Source organism: Schistocerca gregaria, chromosome X (assembly GCF_023897955.1).
Source record: "Schistocerca gregaria isolate iqSchGreg1 chromosome X, iqSchGreg1.2, whole genome shotgun sequence".
Lineage (NCBI taxonomy): Eukaryota > Metazoa > Arthropoda > Insecta > Orthoptera > Acrididae > Schistocerca > Schistocerca gregaria.
In genome coordinates, this window is record NC_064931.1 from 804603773 (window position 1) to 804615852 (window position 12080).

At 40.7% G+C, this 12080-nt stretch overlaps 1 protein-coding gene across 1 annotated transcript in view; it reads right to left on the reverse strand.

Annotated features, from left to right (window-relative positions):
- LOC126298331 (dynein axonemal heavy chain 7-like) overlaps nt 1–12080 on the reverse strand; it is a 1150327-nt gene that overhangs the window by 190557 nt on the left and 947690 nt on the right. Inside the window, exon 47 of the mRNA XM_049989626.1 lies at nt 4401–4606. Within this exon, the coding sequence (XP_049845583.1) occupies nt 4401–4606 (206 nt within the window). The remainder of the gene's footprint in view (nt 1–4400; nt 4607–12080) is intronic.

Here is a 12080-nt window from a genome sequence, read left to right on the forward strand (position 1 = left end):
GAAACTTTCTGGCAGATTAAAACTGTGTGCCCGACCGAGACTCGGGACCTTTGCCTTTCGCGGGCAAGTGCTCTACCAACTGAGCTACCGAAGCATGAGTCACGCCCGGTACTCACAGCTTTACTTCTGCCAGTACCTCGTCTCCTACCTTCTAAACTTTACAGAAAAGTTTCATATGGTTGATGTTGTTCTTTGTCTTGTTTATGACCAGTTTGACTGTCTCCCAAGGAGGTAGTTGCTGCCTGGTGCTTTGTATGGGTTCTGGTGATGTTAATTATATTACGGTCATCTGAGGTTCATTACCAGAGAAGGGAACTTCTTTCTGGGGTTACTGTAATAGTTCCAAAGCTGTAAAACAAAATGATTGTATCACATTGCTAGCTTGGAGGCCACATCCAGGGAAGTTCAGCCACCAATTTCAGTTGACGCCACATTGGGTGACTCGTGTGCCAGTGATGAGAATGAAATGATGATGAGGGCAACACAACACCCAGTCCACGAACAGAGAAAATCTCCAACCTGGCCGGGAATTGAACCTGGGCCCACTGCATGGGAGGCAAGCATGTTGCCATTCAGCTAAGCAGGCGAACTCCAAAGCTGTATTCCACCCCATACTAAGTTAGTATTTTGTTGATCAGGTTCCCCACCATCTTGATTTCAGTAGATTCATTGATGACACTATTTCAGAATCTAAGGGTTAGAGCCAGGATCCTGGTTTTGTTACAATTTAAGGTGCTTTTAAGTTCCAAGCTATGTTCTGTTATTGATGATATAGTGGCCTGCCATAGCATGATGCATCTTTCGCTCTTTGGTGTTCTTTACATCTTATGTCCACTGTTCTGGTGGTGTGACCAATGTAAGACATACCAAATTCACAAGTTATATGGTAAACACCAGGTTTTCTTAACTCTCAGTCATTCTTGACTGTTCCAGAAGGGCCATGATATTGCTGGATGGACAGAACTCACTTTTGATTTTGTGTGTCTTGAGGATTTTACTGACCTTAGCAGAGATTGGACCTGCATATGCTAGAAAGGCGTCCTTCATGGTCTTTTCTACTTGTTACTCTTCCATTGTACCAGGTCTGGCAGGATGTAATGCTTTGTGGATGTCCCTAGTTCAATATCCATTGTCCGTGAACGTTTTTACATGTTCTAACTCCGTTTTAAAACTGTCTTGGCCAGAGATTTTCTTGGCCAGAGATTGTCTTGGCTTGATGTACAAGTGTTTTGAGCACCACAGTCTTCTGTGCTGCAAGACAGAAGCTGTCAGCCTGTAGATATAAGCTGATGTGTTGATCTCCTACACACACTGTGGCCAAATGTGCCAAGTAGCTTACTCTTCACTATGGCATTCAGGAATGGGAGTTGAACACCATTCTCTAGTTCTGTGATGATCCTAATCTTGGGACTTCTTTAGTTCATATGGTCCAGGAACTCATCCAGTCTTTTCTGTCTGTGTGGCCAGACGAAAAATATTTCATCAACATATCTGAATAGACATGTTGACTCATAGGCAGCAGTTGTAAGGGTCTCATCTTCAGATTTCCCCATAAACAGATTTGCCACTGCTGAGATAAGAGACTACCCATCACTGCACATTAAGTCTGCTCATAGAACTGGCTTCCACATAGGAAGTAAGTAAATGTTAAAATATTCTTAAAAAGACTCAGAAGAGCTCCATCAACTCTCTCACTGATCAAACTGAATGCATCCTGAAGTGGTACCCTGGTGAATAGAGAAACAATGTCAAAGATGACCATGATGTCTGAGCTCAAGAGTCATGTGTTTATGAGGCATTCAAGAAGTCTGAGTGTAGCAGATGTGATGGACATACTTTCTCGCATATGATGCTAACATCTTATTAAGGCACATGACTGTAGGGTAGGTAGCTGCTTCAATATTGCTCATGATCAGACAAAGTGGTACGCCCTCTTTACGGATCTTGGGTAATCCATATAGTCTGGGTAGTGATGGAGCCTTAGCTTTCAGTTGCTTGACAACTTTCTCAGGCCATCCTGTTCCCTTAAGAATGGCCTTGGTTTTTCTGTTCACTCTATTGGTGGGGTACTTCTCTAGTGGACTGTAAGCAGGCTGCTATAAAAGTTGACAGATCTTTTGGTCATAGTTGGTCTTCTGCAATATCATCAATAGCAGAAAATTGCCTGGAACTAGAAAACACCATGAATTATGATAAAACCAGGAGCTCAGCTCAAGCTTCCAGATTCTGGGATTGTGTCATCAATCAATCTGTTGAAATCAAGATGGCAGAGCACCTGCTCAGCCTGAAAGCAGCATGTTAGCTCAGTACTGGATGGAAACCAGATTTGGAAATATTACAGAAACACCAGAAAAAAACATGTTACCAGCTCAGTATGACATGGAATCCAGCTTTTGAACTACTACAGTAACATTGGAAATAAGTTCCCTTTCTGGTAATGAACTTCAGACAGCAAAGTGTCTAATTGGTGGGTTCAGACCTCATACAGAACAGAAGGTGGCAACTACCTCCTCAGGAGACAGATAGGGAAAAAACAAGATAGCTGGGAACATCAACCACTTGAAGCCTCAGGCACCACACAACCTGGGAGCAGACATGATAGGGAACAGCAGACAGTGAATACTGCATCATGCACAGATATAATATGCAACTCCAACAGCTGCATGATAACGTGCCAGGAGGATGAAAGTTTTTATTCTCATAATGTGATTGTTAATCACACTTATTATACTGGTGAAGTAGTGATATTGACTTTGGTAGATTATATTATTCTTCTGATAAGATGTTGACTCTCCACACTTGTAGGAGACTTAGGGCAGTGTTTTCATTTTGTTTAACTGACATGGTGTATGTGAAAATATCTCTGTACCTGGTGATTGTTCTGTTTATTATCATCAAGAGAGGTGACTTTGAACCACAAAAGAGCCCCATAGTATAAACAAAACACATTGGTCTTGCCAAAGTGCAAGAAGTGATTCTTCTTGGAGTTGCAGCTCTCTGGTTTGCCCTGGGACAGTCACATTGTGTGTCTACGTGACTCAGTGGCTGTGTGTGGCTCAACTGTGTGATTGTGCAACATAGGGCAACAAAGACATAAGGCCCTGTCCACTGCTCCCTAGCTTTGCTAGGTATGGCAGGTATATTTATATAAATTGGATATGGCTGATAATATTAATAAAGCTGAGAGTGGTATATAATTGTGACCACATCCAGTCATGCTGCAGTCTGGCTCTGGCTTCTGCAAAGGCAACTGCATTGAACACAGCTACTGAGCTATGGCCTGCTATGGGTGCATTACTGTGCTACTGTATTCAACAGTATTCTGAACATTGAAACTAATGGTGGTGCTCAACTAGGTGTGGCAAAGAATAAATTGGAAGGAGTTGCCTCTAGAAAGTTGCCACCAGAGAAAGTAGTGAGGTCATGAGCAGCAAAAAGAACATCTACAGCATCACAAGACAGCTAGGAACATGCCTGGCAGATGCTGACCTAATATGGAGCAGCATGGGATGGCTACCACTGGAGAAGAGAGTCACAACAGGCATAGATGGAACAGGGAACTCCTGGAGAAATACACCACTGCAAGAAACAGCCACAGGAGGTGTGGACAGCATCGTGAACACCAGGCACCGCCCAGGCATGAATATGGGATCCAGTCAGCATTGTGACCAGTCTCAGGAAACACCTCATGAAGACACCAAGTTACGACATTGAAATGTTATGTTGGGAAGATGGAGAACACCAGCAGTACATCCAATTATATGAGTCAAAATGGTTTAAGGAACACTCCACAAATATGAGGCTATCCGTGTGCTTCTGGCCTCAGTCCTGTTGAACTGATCTGGAATACTTTCAAGTGAGATATGCACAACTTGGACACAGTTCTCACCAATCTCTATGAATAATGGGGGACAGTTGAGCAATTATGGATTAGGCCATTTGCTTAACACTGTCAATGTCTCATGGATTACATGACACAATGCATCATTGTTGTCAAAATTCAACAGATATATTACACTCTTTGAAAACAGTTTAAAAGTGCTCTTTGTCACTGATTTAAATGTATTTGGGTTTGCATGCTTGAGATACACAATCAGAATTCACATTTCATCATCAGAGATGAAAAAGAAATTAAAATTTGGAGTGTTTGGTAGATGATTAAGAAGAGACAGCACAAGTCTTCAGGGATCCCATAGTTAATATGTTTCTTTTTCCCATGTATCATGGCTTCACATGTTGCTACCAGAGTGTTAAACAACCAAGTAAATTAAAAAAAATTCACAACAGATAAATCATATTTTACACATTATCACAATGGACTGATAATTATGTATCTCATATAGTTCAATGTTATTCACATAATAGCTTAAATGTAAATAAGAGAAATTACAGATACATACTTCTTTCCATGAGATGATATGTACAGATTTATGAACCACTCCAGTGAAAACTGGTACATGTATTCAATATTTGGAAGATCACAAATGCAATAGTAAAGGAGAGCTGCATGATGAGCAACAGGTTGGTAACTCTGTCTGAAATTATCAATTCTTTTCTGAGTCTCCTTAGCGGCTATTTGTTTCACTGTAATCTCTTCAGACAGCACCTGGAACAACATCATACAAAATGATGAAGCATGAAATCAATGGCCTCTAGAGCAATAAACACTAAAAATAAATTACAAATCGGGTACTCGCTAAAAATTTTTTTTTTCAAAATCATAGTGTATTATAGAAGGAAGTGAGTCATGAGGCTTACTCACACACATTATCTCACACAAATAAAATTATACATTAATAGGCAGAAGCAGTCACCAGATGCTACATCTGTGGAAAAAATAGCATCTGCTTAGAATGAATCCACTGCTCTCTAATCTCTCTTTTCTACTTCTGTTTTTATCACTAATACTTCAAGCAAAACATTTATGTGACTTTACACAGACTGCACATACTAGCAAAGTCAAGATCTGCTTCATATAAACATTATAGTTATCTGGAATTTTTATCTTTTAGTTGAAATACACACAATACACAGAATAATTTTCTGGGCACAGCTGAGTAAATATGAGACACCTGCCACAACTAACAAAAGAAGCTATGGAAGTGAGACAGACTAGAGCCTACCGGGTGTTACATCACGGTCATCTGCCTGCTAGTACAATTAGAACTGCTGCTGTGATGTCAGGTAGTTACCATATCATAGGGCAGCCAAGGGACTGGATCTGGAATACCAATGATGCAGCAGGAAGGCAGATCCACTGCAACATTGGTTACCTCATTACTTCACATCCAAGCCATGGTTTTGTTGTGGCTTACAGGATAGAAACTGATGTAACAAAACAAGGCCAGGCCAAGTCCATATAAATTATCATCTTTTTTTAGTCAAAGGTAGCACAGTCTGTCAGCTACCAGTACTGAGTGGGGACCTATGAGAGACTATGAGCCTACAGGTTTACATAGATCTATCAGTCGTTATCTCTGGACTCTGCCACTGCTAGCTGCGGCACTTCTACTGACACCAAGTACAATGCTGTCAACTTACCACCCTCCGCCTGGTGGGCCATCTGGGAGAATAATTCAGCTGCTACCAGCTCTTATCCTGATGACTCACAGCTCAAACCCTGACTGCTCATCCATTCAGTGCCCATCCCCTAAGCAGGCAGACTCCTTGCTGCCTGGCTCCGCTTGTGCGGGCAGTCACCACTCCTGCTGTGAGCCATCTCATTCAACCTAGGTTCATCACATGGTACTGCACATGCTACATCATGCACTGCTGGCCAGTCACTAGTATGCATTACACGCCACCTCTCACTGCTGCAGTCATTGTCATGGCAGAATTGGTGCCATTGTTACCTCTATCTGCATGACACTGCAAGCTGTCAAGCTCACAGCTGACAGCAGCCTCTACTTGCAAACGATACACAACTTACACACTTGGGATGCCATCCCTCTGAGTATCATCATGATTGTTGTAGTTGATTAAGCATAAGCAGATGTTTCAACACAGATGTTTGTATGACAACATGTTGAACAATTACCAGATATCCACTCATCACGCCATTGCTACCACATCTAGGGTAGTGGACCATTGGCCTCCTGACATCTCCCAAGCCACTTGCATTACCCAACACGGGGGCCTACCACTGCAGCCTCTGTCTACATTTTGATGGCAAAAGAAATTTGCCAGCCACCATTCCTGAGGAAGACGGCTTTACCATTACTGGGAGTGCAATGTTCTTGTGTTTTTGTTTGATTGCAACAGTCATGGTGAGCTAATGGGTTTCGGTCTGATGTTTCTTTCCACTATGGGTAAAATATGTGCAGACATTGTTCTGGAAATTGTAGAATATATGAATTACTTTGTTCCATTTGAATGGGCAACACATTTGATTTTGAGGACGAGTATGGCTCATTGTGTTTAACCACTCTAAGTTCTAGTCATAAATATCCATGTAGACAGAAGTTTAATTTACAATGATGAGGTCCTATACTCCGAGGAGGGTAGAGGATGATGCAGGAGGCCAGAACTGCTGTACTAGGCAAGGTCCTTGTGGAGGTGGTTTACCATTGCATTATTTACAATAACAAGTGTTATATTAATAGTATATTTAAGTATGGTCGGCCAGGGTGGCCGAGCAGTTCTAGGCGCTACAGTCTGGAACCGTGCGACCGCTACAGTCACAGGTTCGAATCCTGCCTCGGGCATGGATATGTGTGATGTCCTTAGGTTAGTTAGATTTAAGTAGTTCTAAGTTTTAGGGGACTGATGACCTCAGAAGTGAAGTCCCATAGTGCTCAGTGCCATAGCCATTTAAGTGTGCTCATCAGCATTTTATTATGTTGTCATTTGTTGGGTTTTTGTGAAGTTATCAGAGGGTCAAACACATCATTTTAAATGCGACAGGGAGCTACACTGAATAAAATGTTGAAACTTTTTGCAGTCAAAGTGGCTCAGTTGCAAGCAGATAGTGGAAATATATCTAAGAAAATAAAATATGTGGAAGCAGACCAAGTGGATATAGCAGAGGGAGTAAAAGTTGAGAAGGAAAGGAAACTGAAGAAGCAGAGAAAATGTGAGCGGAATCTAGTTCTTGATGGGCTGAAATCACTAAGTATCTACCTTCAGCAGTAAAGAGTGCTAAGATTTTGAGGAAGCATGAGAGAGTAAGATAAATGAGTGTTCATACAGAAGCTGAAAGTAAGTTGAAGGAAGTTAGTAGGGTGACTTTAATTGTTATGAAAAGTTTAACATTGTGGAAGTTAAGAACACCAATGAACAATTATCAGGTCTGATATCTTGTGAAAATATGGAATCTAGTGTCAGAGGAAGTGATTGTGTGCTGTGCTCAAGTAAATAAGTGTGGGAGTAGCAACATGCATGATATTCATTTAAGTGCAATAATATTTATGCCATTGAGTGATATCTACATCTACACCTTCATATATACTCTGCAAGCCATCATACATTGCATAGCAGGGGTGGGTAACATGTACCAGTACTAGTCATTTCTTTTCATGTTACATTCACAAACAGAGCAAGGGAATAATGACTGACTAAAAGCCTCCACAAGAGACCCAATTTCTCTCATCATATCTTCATGGTTCTTATGTGAAATGTGCATTGGTGCCAGTAGAATGGATCCACATTAGGGTTCAAATGCTGATTCTCTGAATTTCTGCAATAGTGCCTTGTGAAAAGAGCATCATCATCTCTTCAGGGACTTCCATTTTTACAAAGCATTTCCATAATACTCAAATGTTGATTGAGTCTACTGGCAACAAATCTAGCAGCATGTCTCTGAATTGCTTCAATGTCTTCCTTACTTCTTACCTCTTGGGGATCCCAAACACTTGAGCAGTATTCAAGAATGGGCTGCACTTATACCCTGTATGTGGTCTTCTTTACAGATGAATCGCACTTTCCTACACTACTCCCAAGAAACTGAAGTCCACAACTTGCCTTCCTTATTACAGTCCTTTCCATTTCATATCTCTTTGTATTCACACCCTATCTGGACTTAGTGACTTATTTATTTTCAGCTCTAACAGTTGCTTCTCTGTGCCAGGGATGCCTATTTCTATAATGGTTCTTATCAAGGGGCTGTGGAGCCTGGTCCAGATGTGCAGGGATGTGCATGTGCCAATGATTTTTGTGTCATGAAGAGTGCCACTACAGACAGTGATACTACAGAGGATACACAGGAAATTATTAATGATGTTATTTATATTGTGAATTTTCTGAATAATCAAGTAGTACAGGATAATTTGTTTCTGAATGATGCAGATTCTTTGCCATCTGTTATCGTGCTGCTTCCTTAAAAGTAAGAAGGGAGGAAGGATAGAAAGAGGAAAACTGCTTGTAAGGCTACAGATTCAGCAGAAAAGTCTGAGTCATTGCAGGAATGTGTGCTTGAAGATTAGAATAAAGTCAATGATACTTGCAGTGTTATGGGTACTTAGGGTAAGAAAAAATGCCAGGTAATGGTTCGCCAGCAGTGGACAGTTGAACGTGTGGAAAAATTGTTGCAGCTGAAGAAGACCACTACAAATGCTACATTGTTGCAAAGATCCATTACCTTGAATGTATAGCCAACTAAACTGCATATAACATCATTAAGATTCAGTTCACATGCCAAAATGAAGCCGCTTTGGTATAAAAAAAAATAAAAAAAAACCTTACAAGATGACATGACACTGCAAGACATGGCAAGACATAGTTAGTTTTTAATTAGTGTCAAAAAGAATGGAAGAAATGAAACTACTGATCAGTGTATTTTCAGTGATAATACCAGACACAGAATTTGTAAGAGCATACTCTCAAAGATGTATTTACTGAGGAAACATAATGGTAACTTTTGTCTCAGAGGCAAAGTTCTGGATAATGTGCCAAAGCAGTGAGTAAAGAAACCATCTGACAGACAGCGGGAAATGTCAAGCACAAGAAGCAGATGAGTGGAACCATTTGCAGTGAAATGATTTGTTAAAGGAATTTCATGAGAAGGAAGAGCCTTGGTAATTTTATTTTGCTAGTTTATTATATGACAGTTCAGCAGAGTGACGTTTGTGTGTCGAAAATAGAGCAATGGATTGGGTTATCTGTAGAAAGAAATAGTTAGTTAAGTAAGAATTAGAAAAGAACAAACCTGATAAACAATGAAAAATGCTAAACACAAGAAGAAATTGAGCAGGATGATTTGCCTTTATGTGACTGCTGAGAAATTGGTTGAGAGAGAAGAAGTCAATGACATTATTGTATAAGTCTGTAAGTGATGGTACAGTGCAACCATATAATTGTAGAGAAACAAAAAAAAGTCCAGTAGAGTGCTTACAGAAAATACCTTTCAAAGATGAACATTGATGTTTAAACTCTAGTAGTGTAAGAATGGAAACGGAATGCACTTTATATAATTGTCACCTTGTAAAATATGTATTGAGGCATTATAGAATTGCCAGGAGCTGGATCCAGAGGACCAGATCTCCTGAAAGAGGGAGACACATTGCATTGCAAAATACTTTGCTGTGCATAGTTGAGTAAATCTGATGTACCTGCCACAGCTACGGAATTGAGTCAGACCAGAATTGACCAGATACTGTTATGAGAGGGTCTGCCTGATAATTCAACAAGAACTGCTGCTATGATTCCAGGCAATTACCACCATACTTCACATGCTACCAGCATTTACATTGGTGGTCCACAGCTCAAGCTCAGACCATTCAGCCATTTGGCTACCATCCCCTGAGCAGACAAACTCCTTGCTACCTGGCTCTGCTTGTGTTGGCAGTCCCTAGGGCTACAGTGGGCCATCTTATTCACCCTTGGTTAAGGACATGATTCTGTGCACCTCAGAATGCTATGTCACGGGCTGCTGGGCAGTCACTAGTCTGCATTATCTGGCAACTCCCCCTGTTGCACTTAGATTCATGGCAGAATCGTTGCTGTTTTTACTTCTGGCTGCATGACACCACAAACTGTCAGACTGACAGCAGACAGCAGCATCTACTTGCAGGCCATAGACAGGTTACACACTTAGAGTGTTAACCACTCTGAGTGTCATTGTGATTACTGTAGCTGATGAACAATAAATGCATGTTTTAACAAAGATGTTTCTATGATAACATGTCAAGAGACATAAATGATGTAGGCTACAAATGACAGATTAATCATAATATGACAGCTATGGTTTGAGATGAACGTTACTCCATTCATACAGTTCAATCATCCTATCAAGACATCCATGCTTTGAAGTGTTGGAATGACACATGCACACTTTGAAGTGTTGGAACGATGTTGGTGTGCAAAAAACACTCATAGCAGTTACCAGTGATGGTGGAGGTAACAAGATAAACAGGACTCACTCCCCCCCCCCCCCCCTCCCCCCAAAAAAAGTATTGCCTCACAATAAACAATGCCATCAATCTGCACCACAGACATTCACTTTTTTAGACTGAAATGATAATGGTTGATGTGCACTTGGATTTTCCCTTGTCCATATTCTGCAGCAGTTCTGCACATTGGCATGCTCTTGGAGATAGAGATGAGCCTTGTCTATCCATAGAACATTCCAAAGCTATTCATTGCCCACCTCCATGTGAATAAGAAATTCCAGAGTCAACATTTATCTTTCTGGCATTTCAGCAGGAAGCAACTCCTGAACATGGATGATTCTGTAAGAATACCAATCCAGGATGTCTCATAGGGTTTTATTGACTGAGCTCATAGACATGTCCAACATTTGGTCAAATCCCCAGGTACTGCATGTTTGCATATCACTGCTCAATCCCTCCTGAAATGCTGTGGTTACATCTTCAACAGGTGTAGGATCAGCTACTTTCCACTCTATGTCACATTGCACTTCAAAAGAAACTGTCTTTTTGAATTTTGTAAGCTTTTCTCAAGATCCTTAGCAGACCTTGGACCAATGCTTGTTTACATATCCTTGAGTGTCCAGAACTTCTGCAGGGTTACTGGTGCACAGTCACCATTCTTGTAAAAGAGTTTGATCCTTCACGGAGACAATCATTTTGGGCATCTCGGATACAAACTGAGAAACACTATGTACAAAATATGTCATACATCATAATTAATTATAAGAAACATAAAATTTTGTGTGAATATGAAACCAAAGCCCTTAATTTACTGCAAATGCAGAAGAAAAACAAAGTTACAATTGTTAAGATAAAACTGTAGCTCAACTGAAAATAAATAAAGACAAATGATTTATACACATGTATCAGGAAAACTGTTGCACACTACAATTGCCTATACAAGGTGTACATAAAGTCTGGGAACTCTTTCAATTATTTATTGCATAAGAACTAAACATTGTATAGATGTCATATATATTGCACTTTGAAGAGAAACTCCGAAAATGTTTTTTTTACAAACATTCGATATGCAAACCATGAGTGTGCCAGAAGATGTCAATAAGGTAACTGAATTCTTGCCATACCTGTCCCAGCATTGCATCGTTGACTGTGGCAGTCACTTCCTGTATTCTCTCCTGGAGTTCTGCTACGTCACATTGTAGAGGCAGTACATACACCAGATCTTTAATGTGTCCCCACAGAAAAAAAGTAACACAGAGTGAGATCTGGTGATTGGGCAGGCCATTTCATGAAACAGCTGTCCTCTTCTGTAGCATGGCCGATCCATCAATGCAGCAGCTCTGTCTTCAGGTGCCCACAAACTTCACAATGAAAATGGGGTGGAGCCCCATCCTGCTGAAAGATGAACAGAGATTCCGATTGCATTTGAGGCATCAGCCATAACTCCAACATGCCCAAGTAGGAATTTCCAATGACAGTGCTCTCAGTGAAGAAGAATAGCCCATACAGTTTTCAGTGTTACAAGGCACAAAAAACATTTACCTTTGGGGAATCACACTCAAATTTATTGCATTCGTGTGGATGCTTTGTACCCCAGATTTGACAATTATGCCTGTCCACTTTCCCTTTGGTGTGAAAAGTGGCTTCGTTGCTAAAAATTAAATGATCAACAATGCCATCTCCATTTTCATTCAATTGTTGCAACTGCAAACAAAACTCAAAATGCTTGTCTTTGTAGTTGTCATTGAGCATCTG